This window comes from Petromyzon marinus, chromosome 69 (assembly GCF_048934315.1).
Source record: "Petromyzon marinus isolate PM22_M1 ecotype Great Lakes invasive population chromosome 69, UKy_Petmar_22M1.pri1.0, whole genome shotgun sequence".
Taxonomy (NCBI): domain Eukaryota; kingdom Metazoa; phylum Chordata; class Hyperoartia; order Petromyzontiformes; family Petromyzontidae; genus Petromyzon; species Petromyzon marinus.
Window position 1 is genome coordinate 839,607 of NC_133735.1, and position 19,336 is coordinate 858,942.

A 19,336-nucleotide genomic window follows, 5' to 3' on the forward strand; every position below is an offset into this window, starting at 1 on the left:
TGGTAAGGCTGAGTTGAAGTAAGTGTGAGCAGGTGGTGTGTATGTCTATCTGCATGTGAATTTAGCGGTGCTGGGCCTAAGTCGACTCATACTCAAATGAGTACCTGGTGTGGTGTGTAAAAACATCGCCACTGGGGAGACAAATGCGATCGGGCGTGGCGTTGATCACCCACCCCCTCTTGTGCCATGCCGGCCTTCATAGGTGCTCACTAACTGCACTTGCCCCAATAGTCTGTTAAGGCTACACGGGGGATCAGTATTTGCGAGGGGTGGTAACTGCTCCACCTGGCACTACTTCTTACCAATACCCACGGTGGAAACTCCGAGCTAAGCTTGTGCTGAAGGCCCCAGGGATATAGGCGCCTTCGGGCCAAACCCCATTTGGCAAAGCCAGACTCTACACCTCCCTTCGGATATAAAAATAAAAACAATGAAGTTGTCAATGTGTAATTTCCGAACGTTCACTGTGGAGGAGAGGCTTCCATTCGTCTCTCGCGAGCTGGAACCTCTGTATGCAGGAGGTTTGGTAGACTGGTTCTGGTTTCAGTCACCATGACGGGTGGACAGTTCTCCACTTGGGGAAGAAAACTGCAAACAACATTGGGTGGTCCTGCTTCAGAACCAAACAATGAAGGGGGGCATAGGAGTGCGGAGACGAAGTGTGGGAATCTGTAAGTCTCCAGCTGTTGTGGATTCGCCTTCCCATTAACAGGAGGTGATGCATGGTATTGGTGGGGGTTTACGCCCTCACAGAAGATGACCGTCAGTGGAGGGATGCAAGTGTAGAGGAGTAGTATGACGACATGACGTCATGCGAGCTGTGAGGTGCGATGACGTCATGTCACAGGAGCTACTTAAAGGAGACTCCGGTGCTGCCCACTCTGAGAAGGCGTTGGACATGCCACTGAAGAATCCTACTAAGAGATGGTGCTTTACCATCAATCCCCCATAACAAAAGGCACCTACCTGGGTATTTTATTTCATTGAATGTTCCCTCCCCCCTTCACTCTCTATGAGGGAAGGGGCAGTTGTAGAAAGAGTGGAGAAGAGTTCGTACATGGGCACTGTGCTTACTGCATGACCAGCTCTGGTGTGGCAGGAGAGGTCTCACTCTAAATTCGTCAAGTGTGATTATATTTTCATCAGCTGAATAATGCTGTGTGGAAGCTACCTGGTCTATTTCTCCATATGAAGCTGCGATTGTTTTTGGCCACAGTGATGCCTTCTCTTCGCTGAGCTTACAAAACATGGAGCCCTCCAAGGGAACGTCTGCACTCTCTTTAAACATTCAGGCTTGCCTGCCAATGATCTTTCTTGGATTTAAACAAAGTGCATTACGTGACAGACTCGCATATCCTTGAAATTAATGAGCTCCTCCAGCAGGCGAGACTGCGTTGGCTCAGTCATCTAGCTTGCATGCCCAACCACTACATGCCCAAGCAGCTTCTGTTTGGCCAGAAAGATAGTGCTAAACAGGCGCGGTCAGGGCTAGAGAAGAGATGGACTGATGTGTTACAGAAGGATATGGAGCTGATTGGACTTGCCAATGACTGGTACCAGCGATGTCCAGATTGGCATCTGTGGAGGAGGTTCATGAAGGACGCTACTGGCCAGTTGGAGGCAGTCGCCCTCCAGCAAGAAAGGAGATTGCAGGACCGACGCTCATAACAATAAGCTGGGTGCCTTGGCAGCTAAAACGTCAAAATTGTCAGTCAAACCATGGCATCTAGGTCTGTCCTGTGACCTACTGCCATAAATCCTTCGATAAGACACGTGGCCACAAAGTGAACCTAGCATCGCACAAGCGCCGTGGTGACATCACTGCCACGTAGTGGCGAAAGGTGGTTGTTGTTGTTGGTGGTGGTGCCACTTTCTGTATGGCTCACTCTCTCTCTCTCTATGAGCGCTGTGGACAATTATACATTGAGCTTAGTGCTCAAATCGTACGTCAAAACTTGAGGAATTTGCTATTTTCTTCGAACCTCCATTGGCTAGGGCATGTCTCCTCCATGGGCTGGCCACGGCTCTTCCATTGACTGGGCCACGTCATCTGCTTGGGCTGGGCCAGGTCTCCTCCATAGAATGGGCCACATATCCTCTTTGAGTTAAGCCATGTATTAACTAAGTATTAGAGCACTGCTTCCCAATTTTTTTTCATTCCATGGCACTCACGTTCGAGCTCACTCACTTTGGGCCCGGATGAGTGCGTGGAGATGCATTGTAGCTGAGAATTCGAGATACTCTTCTTCTACTGACCTCACAAAAATAAAGGAAATCAAGTGGCGCTGCAAAAATTCGTGACGAGAATATCCCCGACTGCTTACAGGCATTTCGTGCCTGTGTGAGTCTCTGTTACTGTGTGTGCCTCTGCGTGTGTCTGTCTGTGCTTCCACTTATCTGGGTATAGCTTTGTGTATCTCCACGTCTCTTTGTCTGTATTCATGTTTGTGTGACTCTATCTACGTCGGTGTGTGTCTTTATCTCTGTATATGTCTCCATGTGTCTCCGTGTCTTTGTGTGTCTCTCCGAGCCTCCTGTGCCTGTTTCTCTGTTCTTCTCCTTGTTTGTGGATCTCTCTGCATGTATCTCCATGCCTGCGTGTCTACCGTATGTCTCAGTGTTTGTTTGCCCAACTGTGCATGCGCGTCTAAAGGAGTTGAGAGGGCGGGAGATGGAGAGTGGGGGCTTGAGTTGAGTGAGTGAGTCACTCTTCGTATGAATCAGCGGTTGAGTGATAATCAGTTGTGTGAGTGATTTTCTTTATGCGTGAGTGAGCAGGTGAGTGAGACAAAAGAGATGCACAGACTCGTACGGAGACGCGCAGTCTCGTTATGAGTTACGCACCGTCGTGGGGAACTGCATCCCCGTGATGGAGGTGATCCAGGCACTGTAGCCGGACACGCGCGTGAAGACGTTCGGCTTTGTGTCAAAGTTGCAGCTGGTAGGAAACCCGAAGCTCGTGATGCCGTGCACCTCCCACCCTCTGTCCGTCTTACAGTTCAGGGGGCCCCCCGAGTCTCCCTGCATATAAGGACAATTGTGACAATAGCAACAATGACTTAGTTTTATACAGCATCATTCATGTAGCGCATGGGAATATGCAAGGTGTGGAGGCACGAGAAGGAACCGCAGACATTTCAATTTAAAGCTTCCGTGACTGCAAGGATTCATCTTCTTTGGTTCTTTCGGTAAAGTCACGTAGAATGAGAATAAAATAATACAATAAAATTCTCACTACGTTTCGGCCACAACACAAGTGGCCTTCTTGTGGCCGAAACGTCGTGAGAATTCAATTGTGTTATTTTATTTTATTAATTTATTATTTTAATCTCATTCTACATGACTTTACCGAAAGAACCAAAGAAGATGAATCCTTGCAGTCACGAAAGCTTTAAATCGAAAATCAATTGCATTGTCATGCATTTTGAATGCATTCTACCGTAAACACTGAAATGTTGTCAAAGATAGTCATTAAAACTACGGTGATACACTGTGTTCGGTTTATTTTGTGCTGCTTGGCATCGTGCGGTTATGTACAGTAATCACCATTCAAGCGTGTTGCCCTGCAATTCAAGAATCCCACAGTGCACTCATGAAAATAATATTTCACGAACACAGTAAAAACGCTGCAGAGGAGTTATAGTGGAAAACATGTGGCGCTTGAGATTATATAACGATCACAAACAGAGAGCTGCAATTCACTGGACACACGTGGCAAGCATAGTGTCAGATAGGCATGGCTTCCTCGCACGGAGACTGTGTTGAGGCTATGTGAAATTAAGATATAATTTAGCCAACCTGCTGCAGATAAATGCGAAATCCGACTCGTAGGTGTTTTGCTGCATTGGAATTGCAATGGCCTCTGATGACTGACACAAAGCCAGCGTCCTCTTGTTAATAATGTATTTGCATGAAGAGTGTCCATAACTATTACACTCACGTAGCAAGTAGAGTGAAGGCTGTCCCCTGCACAGATCATGCTTGGCTTCACTGTGGTCCCCCAATACTCGCTGCTGCTGCATTTGGCGTAGCTGACAAAGGGAAGCTTCGCTTGTTGAAGAGTGGAGGGCGATGGGCCATCGGCTGATGAAATGCAATCAATGTGACAAATACAAAAGAAAAATTAGTGTTGTTGTGGTGTTGTCATTAAAAGACGTAGGGGCGACGACATGGCCCAGCCGTAGCGTGCTAGCATCTTATTGAAGAGGTTTGTGGTCCGACATCTTCAGGACCCCTTGGGTATAACCGAAGGTGTATTTACCATTCTAGGCTCTGTCTGTGTCACAGTGCACATTAATCATCCCATAACATCATTTGAAAACAGTATGCCAGCGTCGTGGTCCCAAATTAAAAAAAAATGATTTGGTTCTTTCGGTAAAGTCACGTAGATAGAAAAAAGATATAAAAATACCACGACTTTTAGATCGCAACACAAGCGGTCGTTATCAATAAAATTCTCACGACGTTTCGACTGCAACACAAGCAATCATCATCAGGTGTAAAAACCTGAATTTTATTGTTTTATATTTTTATTATTTTATTGTTTCCCTTCTACGTGGTGACTTTACCGAAAGAACCAAGAATATTAACTGCAAAGAGTGAAAGAAAGTGGTTGACGAATTTGGAAATGTATGCATTTAATGTCGGTTGCCTTTAATAGAAGTAAATATTTACGCGGTCTAACCCAAAAACCTATATTTTGGATAACCTAATGGAATTAATACTTCTATAAAAGGCAACCGACATTAAATACATACATTTCCAAATTCATCAACCACACTTTCTTTCACTCTTTGCAGTTCCATCATTTCATCAGCATTAGTTCCACACAATCAAAACTTTGGAACATTGACGACATTCTGTGTCTTATCAGCAGTCAGAATTGCTTAAACCAATGCTGGTCAAATTATATATTGCAAGAAGGACGTGTGGCTGATGAGATGTCTAAAACAACACTCATCTTTTTATGTGTAGGGAGGCACATTGTCTGCTAATCTAAATGTTGTTTTAGTACATTTGATATTCACGTTATTAATAACCTCTATTATGGATGATATTGGTCGCGGAAGCCTACGTGTTAAGCTATTAGGTTATGTAGGATAATAAATCAATCATATTGCAGTTTCCTTTGTAAATTGAGGACAGAAGATTCAGGGAAATATAGAGTGATATCATGAGCATAAAAATGTATTTATGAACGCAACTGCTTTGTGCTGGCATTATTTATACAAAGGGAGAACCACGATGGACCTTTGTGATCCTTGAAAAGTCAGACATTACCAAATATAATGCTTTGTTTGTTTAGTCCTTACTTGACAGACTTCCCCAGCCGGTCGCATAACACTCGGGGTTGTTGGACAAGATGTGTCCTGGGTAGGGCAGGGTCGCAGGTTGGATCTTGTTGGTGATCGGCGCAGATTCATTGAGCTCAATGAATGCAAGGTCAAACCTGGCATGGGGTGGTGGGGGACACGGTGAGTGGACAATGGACGAAGGGGAAGCGGATTTTACAGTAACAGTGCATGAGGAACTATACACGGGTCATCGCTTTCAGAATCATTCAAGTCGCATGGTGCATACGAACCCATTCACTGCAAGGCACCTAATCTAAGCCACCTCGTGATACATTTGCCATTATTTCTGAGTTCCAACGTAAGGGTTTGACCTAAAAGGTCTTGCTCATGCCACTGCTGGTGGAAGCGCCGCCACTAGAAGGAGCTCTATAGGATATTTGGTTCACTTTACTATACTGAACACATACAGTGAGTGAAAAAAAATATTTGATCCCCTGCTGATTTTGTACGTTTGCCCACTGACAAAGAAATGATCAGTCTATAATTTTAATGGTAGGTTTATTTGAACAGCGAGAGACAGAATAACAACAACAAAATCCAGAAAAACGCATGTTAAAATAGTTATAAATTGATTTGCATTTTAATGAGGCAAATAAGTATTTGACCCCTCTGCAAAACATGACTTAGTACTTGGTGGCAAAACCCTTGTTGGCAATCACAGAGGTCAGACGTTTCTTGTAGTTGGCCACCAGGTTTGCACACATCTCAGGAGGGATTTTGTCCCACTCCTCCTTGAAGATCTTCTCCAAGTCATTACATTTTTGAGGCTGACGTTTGGCAACTTGAACCTTCAGCTCCCTCCACAGATTTTCCATGGGATTAAAGTCTGGAGACTGGCTAGGCCACTCCAGGACCTTAATGTGCTTCTTCTTGAGCCACTTCTTTGTTGCCTTGGCCGTGTGTTTTGGGTCATTGTCATGCTGGAATACCCATCCACGACCCATTTTCAATGCCTTGGCTGAGGTAAGGAAGTTCTCACCCAAGATTTGACGGTACATGGCCCCGTCCATCATCCCTCTAATGCGGTGAAGTTGTCCTGTCCCCTTAGCGGAAAAATACCCCCAAAGCATAATGTTTCCACCTCCATGTTTGACGTTGGGGATGGTATTCTTGGGGTCATAGGCAGCATTCCTCCTCCTCCAAACACGGCGAGTTGAGCTGATGCCAAAGAGCTCAATTTTGGTCTCATCTGACCACAAAACTTTCACCCAGTTGTCCTCTGAATCATTCGGATGTTCACTGGCAAACTTCAGACGGGCATGTATATGTGCTTTCTTGAGCAGGGAGACCTTTCGGGCTCTGCAGGATTTCAGTCCTTCACGGCGTAGTGTGTTACCAATTGTTTTCTTGGTGACTATGATCCCAGCTGCCTTGAGATCATTGACAAGATCCTCCCGTGTAGTTTTGGGCTTATTCCTCACCGTTCTCATGCTCATTGCAACTCCACGTGGTGAGATCTAGCATGGAGCCCCAGGCTGAGGGAGATTGACAGTTCTTTTGTGTTTCTTCCATGTGCGAATAATCGCACCAACTGTTGTCACCTTCTCACCAAGCTGCTTGGCAATGGTCTTGTAGCCCATTCCAGCCTTGTGTCGGTCTACAATCTTGTCCCTGACATTCTTGGAGAGCTCTTTGGTCTTGGCCATGGTGGAGAGTTTGGAATCTGATTGATTGATTGCTTCTTTGGACAGGTGTCTTTTATACAGGTAACAAGCTGAGATTAGGAGCACTCCCTTTAAGAGTGTGCTCCTAATCTCAGCTCGTTACCTGTATAAAAGACACCTGGGAGCCAGAAATCTTTCTGATTGAGAGGGGGTCAAATACTTATTTCCCTCATTAAAATGCAAATCAATTTATAACATTGTTGACATGCGTTTTTCTGGATTTTTGCTGTTGTTATTCTGTCTCTCACTGTTCAAATAAACCTACCATTAAAATTCTAGACTGATCATTTCTTTGTTAGTGGGCAAACGTACAAAACCTGTAGGGGATCAAATACTTTTTTCCCTCACTGTATGTGAGGTGGGGAGAGGTGGATATACCCACATTGAATGTCATCACATGGGACCTGCCGATCGATTGCGCTGTATACAATTTTACTGATAAGTGGGTAGAGGTGAGACCATTCAGCAAGATGTCAATTTCTTCGACTGCCGCGCCAGGAGATGGAATAAAACTGCGGACCTCTGGATTACAAGTCCAATGTGGTAACCATTGGACCAATATGGCAGCTCCATTTGTTTATTAGTTAATAAAATATAAAACACGTGTTTATTGCTCTATACAATCCTTATTCTGCTTCTTTTGTATGGATTCATAGCAGAAGATTAAAGATGTAAATCTACATTTGTTATCTACTCAATTGTCTGTTCAAACACGGAGTGGTTCTCGTCCGTTCCACCTTTAAAGGAGTGAAGACAGCAGCTGTTCACAATGTGGTCGATCATTTGGGAGTTGGTGGCCACACTCGCAGGCCGCCGAATCTTTGATGAACCATTTGTGCACCAGATGGCCGCATCGGCCATGCCCGGTCCTGATTCGGTTGATGGTCGACCATTGGCGACGTGGAAAGTTTAAACCGGGAGGTTCGATGTGATGTTTATTTTTTTTACATTGGCCACAGTCTAGACTTGCTTCGATCTCTTGCCTTCATTTGTATTTGTGGCGTGGAGTGAGGCTGCTCGTTATCCAGAAGGAGTGATATGATTTTAGGCACTGGGTTTATGTCCCTATGTGTTCGAAGGTGTTTCACGACAGATTTGCGATGGAGTGGGTAAGCACTGGGAGCGACTGGGTCGGCGTCGACCTCAGCATACCTGAGATGGCACGCATTGCAATTTTCAGTTGCGTGACGATAACTCGAGTGTGAGCGCTGCGTCCTCCTCACAGGTGAGCAATACCCTCCCAGTCGTTTACACGAGGGCGAGTGTGGCAGTCCGTAGTGTTTGCGCATCACTGCCCAAACCAGTTCCCGCCAGTTGTAACTAATTATTCTTTTCCGTGTTGTTGCACGTGGGTACCAGTAACACAAAATCAACTATCTAACAATTTTAAAAGTGGAAGAACAATATGTTCCCCACCTCCACGGACCCACGCTGTATGCCCATATCACCTACACAGCCCGCATAGGTGTGAGAACGCCCTCATACAACAGTGGATTGACCAATGGGCAATACGTGTATATACGTACCCATATTCTGGAAATAATGCATTCCATTTCGGATGAACGTGTATATTCTTGATTTGCACATGAAGTTGTCCCTCTTCAAATAGATGCAAATTTTGTTTTCCAAGAAGCACGGACTGAGAATAATTTGTGCTGTTGGAGATAAAAGGCATCAGGAGATTGGAATGATTAATGAGGTACAAGGATCAGATGCTCACTTAATAACATTTCTTCATTTTGAGAAAAAACAAAAACCCACATTCACTCCGGCCCTACCATGTGGCCGAAATGTCTGATGCAAGACAGTCGACCCAATTGTTTTTTTAATGAGAGCTGTAATTCAGCGAAATTAAGTAAAAATCCAAAATGTATTTGATGTTTTTTTTTTGTACAGTCATTGGTGATCGCATTGAGACCATTAATTAATCTGCGTTTAATCACGCCTCTGTCTGTGTAAGTTTATGGGTTTCTAGGTAAGACATGGGGTGACCAGGTGGCAAAGTGTCCACACGTGGGCCTTTGTACTGTATGTTGAACTTCTTTCTGACTGTGCGTAGTCAACCATTCTAATCAGAAGTGCGGGGGAAGGACACCAAACTAATCACTAAAAGCAGTTATTAAGAAATGGGTTTCCAATCTAGATTTACCCAAAAGCCACTGCGAGGATGACCAGAGTTTATATGATGGATTATGCTCCTTGATGAGATCAACAAGGTTCTGTCGTTCATTTATGGCAAGCACTTTGTGTGTAATGAGTGAGACGTTATAATGTATTCGTTCAGCAACCTGAAGCCAATGCAGCTTCGGAAACACCGGACGGAAGCTGTGCTTTCTGTGTGGAGTTTGTACGTTCACCCCTGTAGAGTGTGATAGTAAGTGTTTGATGTTTGGGATGGACCGTCCTTCACTCAGTGCAGAAAACTGCGACATGGAGTAACTATTCTCAAAAACAAAAGAATGAAGGGGGTATGGGAGCGTAGCGATGAACTCTCGGAAGCTGTGAGTCCCAGGCTACAATGGGCTCACCTCACCCCATAAATGGGAGGCGAGGAATAGTGGTAGTGGTGGCTTACGCTCCACCAAAGACGAAAATCAGAGGAAGGATACAGGTGTAGTGGAGTAACGCGCTTGGGGGTTTACAAACAAAATAACAAAAAATCACGACGTTTCGGCCACAACACAAGCGGCCTTCATCAGGTGAAGGGACGAGACTGTCTGGAGGACAGCGCTGGAGTGGGGGAAGCCACGCTTAGATCACGACCTTTAAGCTGTGTGAGAAGAAAAACACAAAGCGCCTTGACAAAGGAATTAGCATATAATTTAGCATTGAAATGGCTCATTGAAATAGCTAAGTTAAAGTATACACATCCGCAGAGGTACCCCTTGACAAAGGAATTAGCATAGAATTTAGCATTAGAATAGCTGAGTGATTAGCTTGTAACTGGTCACAGAAATAGCTATGTTAAAGTCAGAGCATATACATTCACCGAGGCACCGAGTACTCATCAAACAGGATAATTTAGCGAAACACAACCACGCTCAGACAGCGGACCTTTAAACTGTGTGCGAGCAAACAAGGTGTTCTGACAAAGAAATTAGCATAAAAATTAGCATTTCATTGGCGGATTTTAGGAAAGAGGTGGTGTACGTGCCGGTGGACTTGCCGTTTGGCGTGGGGGGGGGGGGGGGTGTTTACCTATTGATGGTGTGAAAAGGGAATTTATAAGAGCTGCGAAAGTTTGGGGTACCACTACTTGAAAAATATACTGTACCATTGAAATTAGTTTAATGTTTAGTTCGATTTAGAACATCTTTCCAATGGTTGCTTAATTTGAAACCATCCTCTCGGTTGAAATTGTGTCTGTGTTTGTAGATCTGAATTGCTTCATGAACAAATCTCTGATAAAAGCCCGTGGGTTTGCAAAGAACCTTGGTATCGGAGAAAATTACATCGTGATCCCCCACAGCGTTGTAACAGTGATCAGCCACGGCAGAAGAATTCGTTTTGCCGTGTTTCAAATCTGATTTGTGCTCGCGAATTCGGTTTACAAATTGAGTTGTACCTGCGGTGATTGCTATATCGGGGAGACAAAGCGACATGTCTCTGACCGAATTCGCGAGCACAAATCAGATATGAAACACGGCAAAACGAATTCTTCTGCCGTAACTGATCATTGTTACAACGCTGTGGGTGATCATGATATAATTTTCTCCGATACCAAGTTTCTTTGCAAACCCACGGGTTTTTCTCAGAGATTTGTTCACGTGGCAATTCAGATCTACAAGCACAGACACAATTTCAATCGAGAAGATGGTTTCAAATTAAGCAACCATTGGAAAGATGTTCTAAATCGAACCAAACATTAAACTAATTTTCAATGGTACAGTATATTTTTCAAGTAGTGGTACCCCAAACTTTCGCAGCTCTTAAATTCCCTTTTCACACCATCAATAGGTAAACTCCCCCCCCCCCCCCCGCGCCAACCGGCATGTGCACCCTCATGTACACCACCTCTATGCTAAGTCGGCCAATCAAATGTTATTTTTTATGCTAATTACTTTGTCAATGCACCTTGTTTCCTCGCACACAGCTTAAAGGTCGCGGTCTGAGCGTGGCTGTGTTTCACTCCAGCGCTGTCCTCGAGACAGCCTGATCCCTTCACCTGATGAAGGCCGCTTGTGTTGTGGCCAAAACGTCGTGATTTTTTTGTTTTATATTTTTTACCTACGTGACTTTACCGAATAGAACCAAAGAGTATGGATCCTTGCAGTCACGAAAGCTTTAAATCTAGAATTGTGTGTCTCAGTGTCTGTGTTTTCTCTCTCTCTCAAATTTAGTTATACCTGATGACGGTTGCTTGCGTTGCAATCGAAACGTCGTACTACATTATTTAATTTATTTTCTGTCTACGTGACTTTACCAAAAGAACCAAAGAATGAGTTATGAAGCTCTTTTTCACAGATGTTCAGTAGGAGTTTAGCAGCAGAGAGCGAGATGGGGAGACGGATTTTACGAATATTGAACAGGTGAAAGTGGCAAGTGGGGGTAGTGGCAGAGATGTGGCCAATCCCTCTATGCAGAGCTCTGAGGCCTCTCGGCCACAGTTATGCCCTCCCTTGTTCTTTGGCTCTTTCGGTAAAGTCACGTAGATAGAAGAAAAAAGAGGAAAAAAATCACGATACTTCGATCGCAACACAAGCAATCGTATTCTTAGTGTTTTCGGTAAAGTCACGTTGAAGGGAAACAACAAAATAATAAAATATATATATAAACAATAAAAAATTATCACGACGTTTCGACCATAACTCAAACGGTCGTCTTCAGGTGTGTTGGTTTGCATAAATGTATTTTTAAACGGCGCATTTTTTTTTATAAGTGTGTTTTTTTTATAAATAAATGCGCCGTTTAAAAATACATTCATGCAAACCAACACACCTGAAGACAACCGTTTGAGTTATGGTCGAAACGTCGTGAGAATTTTTTATTGTTTTATATATATTTTATTATTTAGTTGTTTCCCTTCAACGTGACTTTACCGAAAAAACTAAGAATATGAATTACTGCAGTCACGAAAGCTTTAAATCAAAATTTACAAGCAATCGTCTTTACCGAAAAACCCAAAGAGTATGAAATCCTGCAGTCACGAAAGCTTTAAGTCAAGATTATGCCCTCCCTTCTCTATGCTGATGAAACTCGGATCCCTTGAAAGGAACATCTGCACTGGTGCTATAGATTGAGGCTTTAATCAGACTAGATTGTTTGAGAAGCTCACACACATCCTTGAGATATTGGGGCACAGTTACATCAGCGAGCTACTCCAGAGGACGAGGCTGCGTTGGCTGAGGTCACCATATGCCCAAGCTGCTTCTGTTTGTCCGGGCAGAGGGGGGAATAATTGGGCACCGCACGGGATGGAGATTGACTGATTTGGTACTGGAGGATGTGAAGCTGAGTGGACTTGCCGACAAGTGGTGCCAGCGACGTCAATATCGGCCTCTATGAAGAAGGCACGCAGAAGATGCTAACACGACTTTTAGGCAGTCGCCCTGCAACAACAATGCAGGCAGAGAATACTCCTGGTTGGCACAGTTGGGAGCACAGGCAGTGCATCTGTCAGTAATCTCAGTCAGATATTTATCACACCTTCTGTAGGTTTGACCCGTGACCTTCCAGTGAGAGTGCACCTACCCTGGCACAAGCACGTGGTGTCATCACCACATAATGATGGATGGCGACTGGTGTTCTCTTTTGGAATGTGTATGCATGGTTTCCTCCAGGTTAGCCAAACATCCCGATGTAAATTGGTGTTGCGTAGGTAAACTCTTTAATGTCATGGTATGGCTGAGTTTACCATAGTTTAAAGCAGAGCTATGCAAGCAAAGAGTAAAACTGTTAAAATTTCAAAAAAAAAGCTTCCACGTTGCTTTGTCGTACCCTGATGTGTCCTCGCGTGTGCCACACCGCCAATTTCCCTGCACCGTACTTTGCCGTGGTGAGAGAAATCAGTGAGTGGTGCTGGAAACGGACCAGCCACCACGCAGTCCATCTTTCTTGGATAAGTAATTAATATTAGTCACTGGGCTGAGATTTTGCCAGGCGTTAGACGTGACGTCTTAGCGTCACAGGATCACATTTGAAAAACATAGGCGGTAATGTGTGGTATCTTCAGTGAATGGGTCACTCACACGATGCAGTGGGCAGCAGTCAGCACCCAATCACTGTTGAGGAGGACGCCTCCGCACGTGTGGTAGATATCATTAGGACTTTCAGGAAACCATGCAGTCGCGAGTGAAATCTGCAATGACATCACAATATACGTGATAATCTGTTTCATATCACAAAAGCACAGCAAGCATTTATTTGTCTGTCATGATGATGTTCGTACGATATAGCATAGGGTGATTTTCACCCATGCTGTGTTCAGCCACCAGACTGCTGGGTGGAGCAGCAGGGGCCCAGGGAAACCACGTGGTGCATCTCTGGCGTTTCCAGAGAGATCCGTTTTGGAGCTGATTCGTTCTGCTGTTCATGAATTTAGAGCTTATTTGATTTATTTTACGAATGATCCCGTTCATCTAGTTTCTTGGATATTTTCCTTCTAGATTCATAGGGATACATTGAGACACATAAAGATGCATAGAGGGACATAGAGATATATAGCGACTCATAAATATACACCGAGACTCATATATATGCATAGAGCCCACAAAGATCAATAGAAATACATACAGATGAAGTGTTGAATTTATTTTATTGTTTACATGGGTGGTCCTGTTTAGCCAGTTTCCTGGCAATTTTACACGGGAGATCCGTGGTGCGCGAGTACAGCAATAACAAAACAAAGGCAAAACACTTCAATAATCCTGACGAATTGTTTATCAATACACGAGGAATGTAACGGTCATGAAAAAAAATATTATACCAACAAAAACGAGTGAAATGGTGATAGCAAGAGGCCACAAAAAAGTTAAGTATAGGTGCAATAAAGCTCTGAGTTTTGGTTTAATCGGGAAGTAAAGAGGGGGAGTGAAGGGAGGGGTACCGAGCTGTACATGAGCAGCAAGGCAATTCCAGAATCGTGGAGCAGCAACACGGACAGACTCTTTTACTAAACAAAGTTTTAAGAAATTGAATTTTTAGTGGGAATAAGGAGGCACTTCTGAAGTTACAGGAAGGAGTTAAAGGAACTCATTGGTACTTTAGGTAATTTGTGGATTTGTTTACGAGGACCAGTAGGGTGAAGACAACCCAGTGATGTTCTCTCCAGATATCCAGGGTGGACACATTTGAATTAATATCGAGGTTGTAATGTTGATTTCCATAGGGGGCGTCAAGGGGCACAAATGGAGAGTGGAGCTGCTTTTGTCTCAGCCAATGGTCGCATCAGCTCCTGGGGCGTGGACTACACCAGTTAGCTCATCATCACTCTACCCATTTGAGACTGGTACCTGCAAAATATATATTACAGGACCCTGAAAAAAGACTTGAGTATGGATAGCTGACTTCAGGATGAAAACGCAGAATAACATCAGGGACGTTGACGTTGTAAGAGTGAATGTGACAATATTGGACAAATTCAAGTCAACGGGTGTGCTCGTAGGTAGTTTGCTGATTTTTTAACTGCTTGAGTGTCACGTAGGTAAAATAAAAATAAAATAATATAATAATATAATATAGCTGCATCTTGCTGTGACTGTTCCACCTGAAGACGGAAGCTTGTGTTGCCTCCGAAACTTCGTGATTTAATTTAGTTGTTTTATTATTATATTATATTATTTTATTTTTTATTTTACCTTCGTGACTTTACCGAAAAAACCAAAGAGTATGAATCCTTGCAGTCACGAAAGCTTCAAATCTAGAATGCTTGAGTGTGATTCAACACAAGCAATGTTGTAAAGCATGCAATTACCATATCAGAGCACATGCGAAATTTCAATCTGATTTCATGTTGCAATGCCACGAGCAAGTGGCACAGAAGGATCGCAGATAAACTACTGGAATACTATTAAGGATCAAAACAATTTTATTTGAGTTGTTACGCAGTCACCAAAGCAATTACCTCAATAACATATCTCACGTCATGTATGATAATCTAACATTGCCATGAAGTACACGTGATTGTACTTGTTTCATCACGTTATACTTCCATATATAAAATGAGATATTGTAAAATAAAATAAAAACATAATTCCTGCCACTCCATGCTCCCTTGTGGCCGCACATTAATGACGTCACACTGTCTCTTGAAGGTCCAAGACTGGAGGACTTTTTAACAGTTCTGGCTACATGGCATTGTTGTGACAAGCAGTAATACAATTTCACTTTTGTTCACGTGATAACTTTATTTGTTGCTTGTGCTGGGTGGAGGAGGGTTTATAACACACACGTAATTATGAATCATACCATTTGTCGTGAAAGCCATAGTGTTAAATTTATACAGATGATCTTATTATAACAAAAATACATTAAACTCGCTTGATCATGCCACCCTCTGACTCACCCACCTATTCACTCACCCACTCAAACACAAAACTTTCTGCTATTTCGCTCGCACTCATCTTTGGAACTCCCTCCCATCATTGTCTCTGTTCCCAAGCGCTTATAATAACAACATTGCTCAATACAAAACCGCTCGTTCACGCTGCTGTTTGTTGCTGACCTCTTGACATGTTGGGACTTTGTGCCTGTGCTCAGCGGCTGTGTTTACAAAAAGAGGAAGAAGTACTGCATCTGCATGATGTGTACACGTGTAGAACACACGCGGCTGTGAAACGCAGCTTAAACAATGCATTGCGTTTAGTGCCGCAAATACTTTTAACAAGCTTTGATTAAAATTCAACAAAGTGTGAACTTTTTAGCTCAGTCCCTTTGTCTTTAATGGGGGGGCTGCGATGCATCTCTAAACTATAAGCAAAACTCGAGGATGAAGCTGAAATTGCGACGATGAACTTAACCAAGAGAAATTATGTCCCTTTGCTCACAGGGTTATTTGCGAAAAACTTGGCGACGAGAAACCAGCACTAAAAGTATTCACCATGTAAAGGTTAGCACACAGAACCTGCCATCCACGGGCCATCAATTCTATTCCATCTCCTGGCGTGGCAATTTAAACAATGGTGCCACTCACAATCAGTGCATTTATTACCAAAATTACACTGGCATTTTGGTAAACGGTAAATTAACCTGAAAATGCTTCCTGATTTACACTTGTTATTGGAATTTAACTTGTAAAACATACGACAGCATTTAACTAGGGTGGCCTGACGGATTTGAACCCTTGGACCTCCGTAACAAGCGGCGAATGCAGTCCCACTGGCACATGTCACCACCCTGCACCCCGGAGGTTTTGTTGATGTACTCTCACCTGCCAGGGCCAGCTGTTGGGTACCGCGTCCTCACCGTTGACGATGCGGGCCTGCTGGAGGTTTATTTTGATTCCTTGAAGCTTCAGGTTACGCAGTAACGCAGCTCCATCCTCCTGGGCTGAGATAAAACCTGGGACACGGAGACAACAAGGCGATATTAATATCATAATTCAGAATGTGTAGCGTGCAGTTTTTTTTATTTATTAAAGAAACGATGAATTAGAGGTGCGCGGAACAACAGACAAGTGGGAAGAGCAGCCAGTACCGACAGTAATAATTATATAATTACCCAAGCTCTGTGGTCCTATTTTGGTATGTTGTACCAACTCCTTAAATTCGTGTTTCTACATTTGGGAGGAAACTGGAGTGCCCGGAGAAAACCAGTGCGTGCTGGAAGGGTAACACTCAATCTCCAACAATTTCCCAAGCTCTGTGGCCCAAGATTGAGATGTTTCGCCAAGTCCAAGTATAAAAAGTGTTTATGCATACGTATGTTTATGTCTATATGTGTGTATGTCTATTGGGGAGTGAGAATGTAGTGGTTAACACACTGCGCTACAAACCCGGTGATCCGAGTTCGATTCTCGCTCACGGCCAACACCAGTGACTATTATCTTAACTGGTCATGGACCTACCCTAGGTCGACTCGGCCTCAAATGAGTACCTGGTGCAGTGTGTAAACATCGCCACTCGGGAGACACATGCGACCGTGCATTGTGCTGACCACCCACCCCCTCGTGTGCCGTTCCGGCCTTCATAGGTGCTCGCTTAATGCACTTGCCCCTACAGTCTGTTTAGGCTATACGAGGGCTCTTTGCCTTTGTATGTCTGTGAGTCGGGAGTGGTAGGATAGTGGTTAGCGCAATGTGCTACGAACCTGGCGATACAATTTTGATTGCCTCTCAAGGCCAACACCAGTACTTGGTGCGGTGTCTAAACATCGCCACTTGGGATACAAAAGCGATTCTAGATTTGAAGCTTTCGTGACTGCAAGGATCCATACTCTTTGGTTCTATTCGGTAAAGTCACGTAGGTAAAACAATAAACAACAAAAATCACGACGTTTCGGCCACAACACAAGCGGCCTTCATCAGGTGAAGGGACCAGACTGTCTCGAGGACAGCGCTGGAGTGAAACAGAAACAAAGGCGGCCGGGCGTAGTGCTGGCCACCCGCCCCTCGTATGCCGTGCCGGCCTCCATAGGTGTTCGCTAACAACACTTACCCCAATATGGCCTGTTACAGGCTATATGGGGGAATCTTTGTCATTGTGAGTGTCTGTTTGTCTGCGTGTAAGTTGGTTTGAGTCTTTCTGTGTGTTCGTGTCGTTTGTACCTATAAGTCTGAGAAATTAAGTGGTGTGTGAGTGTCTGTAAATGTATGTGCAAGTTACTTAGTATATATATGACACAATGTATGTGTGTGATCGCGTTTGAATCTGTCTGTGTGTGTGTGTGTATTAAACTTGATTTGGAGCTTTCGTGACTGCAGGAATTACTCTTTGTTTTTTTTTCGGTAAAGTCACGTAGAAATAAGAAATAATAATAAAATTACATAATAGCATATGACGTTTCGATTGCAATGCAAGCAATCATCATCAGGTATAGAAGAGCTAAATTTAAGAGAGAGAGGAAATACAGAACCGCAGATATATAATGGAGAAGCACATCAAATCGAACAAGATTTAGTAAAATTTGGAAACAATATAATGCAGCACAGAGGTTGGGTCAAAACACAATTAACGCATGGACTGGCTGATTACGTTATTTCGAAAATTGCTAAATTCTTTGTGTGCATATGTCTAGGGAAAGCGATAGAGTAGCGGTTAGAACTCTGTGCTATGAAGCAGAATTCGATTTCCCGCTCAGGGGTAACACCAGTAAGGCTATATTCGAACGATTGTCTTTGTCTGTGTGAGTCTGTGAGTCTGCGAGATACAAAGACAAAGATCCCCCGTATAGCCTTAACAGACTGTAGGGGCAAGTGCTGTTAGCGAGCACCTATGAAGGCCCGAACGGTACACGAGGGGGTGGGTGGCCAGCACCACGCCCGACCGCCTTTGTCTCCCTAGTGGTAATGTTTACACACCGCACCAGGTACTCATTTGAGGCTGAGTCGACCTAGGGGAGGCCCGGGACCGGTTCAGATAATCGTCACTGGTGTTGGCCGTGAGCGGGATTCGAACCCGAGTCGCCAGGTTCATAGCGTAGCGCGCTAACCGCTACACCACCGCTCCCCACTATGTGGGGAGCGATAGTGTGTGAGTCTGCGAGATACTCACCCTTACTGAGCAGCAGCACCAGCAGAAGGCTGAGGATGTTCACCGTGCGCATCTTTGCCTATGAAGGTCTCTGGGTTTTCGTGTCTGTCCACTACCACCGAATGCGCTGCTATTTAAACCCTTGCCTCCTTCTCCTCTCACCTCCTCTAATCTCACTCAATACCCCCTGTCACAATGCTCTCAGCGTCCACCCCCATCTCCGACACTCTTTCATTGCATGTGTCTATGAATTTGCATACTGCATAAGCACATTGCCTCGTTCAGTGTTATTATGCAGATAATACTGAATTGAGATCAATACAGTCCATACATCCTCGTGTTTTACAATAGTGGGTGGATTCTCTTCGTGATTCCGACTGCTTTGGGTTGTTTGACATGATGCGTTCACAAATCGGTGGTGGTGCAATCACAACTCTCCCTCATTGTGTGTCCTGAGCTCGACAAATACAAAACATAGCTGCATCATGGTTACCCATTCACGTCAAAGCAAGTTTATTTATTTAACGCAAGATGCAACATGTTACATGTTTACTTTTAGGTCAATGAGTTGTATAGATTCACACTCTTGCAGGGTGTATCTATCTTGAGGTCCCCAATGTGGACTGTTGGGTGTAGTGGTGGCATTGCAGGGCAAAGCCATTCCATGCTTGGCGCCTTGTACACATTGACC

General features: G+C 44.1%; 1 protein-coding gene across 1 annotated transcript; it reads right to left on the reverse strand.

Moving 5' to 3' along the window:
* Nucleotides 1–1,868: 1,868 nt before the first annotated feature.
* LOC116957056 (chymotrypsin-like elastase family member 3A) lies at nt 1,869–18,718 on the reverse strand. Its single transcript, XM_076055094.1, has 4 exons — nt 18,667–18,718; nt 16,386–16,516; nt 3,875–4,108; nt 1,869–3,063 (listed from the first exon to the last, which is right to left on the reverse strand). The coding sequence occupies exons 1-4, from the start codon at nt 18,716–18,718 to the stop codon at nt 2,830–2,832; spliced, it is 651 nt and encodes a 216-aa protein (XP_075911209.1). The 3' UTR covers nt 1,869–2,829.
* Between the last annotated feature and the right edge of the window lie 618 nt (nt 18,719–19,336).

Excerpts from the sequence above, each read along its gene's own strand:
- LOC116957056 (XM_076055094.1), bottom strand. The coding sequence starts at position 18,718 with ATGCGCACGGTGAACATCCTCAGCCTTCTGCTGGTGCTGCTGCTCAGT. Across the intron at positions 4,109-16,385 it reads CCAACAGCTGGCCCTGGCAG|TGTCACATTGATTGCATTTC; the intron begins GTGAGAGTACAT and ends TTCTTTTGTATT. Across the intron at positions 3,064-3,874 it reads CAAGAGGACGCTGGCTTTGT|CTAAGTCATTGTTGCTATTG; the intron begins GTCAGTCATCAG and ends TGCTGTATAAAA.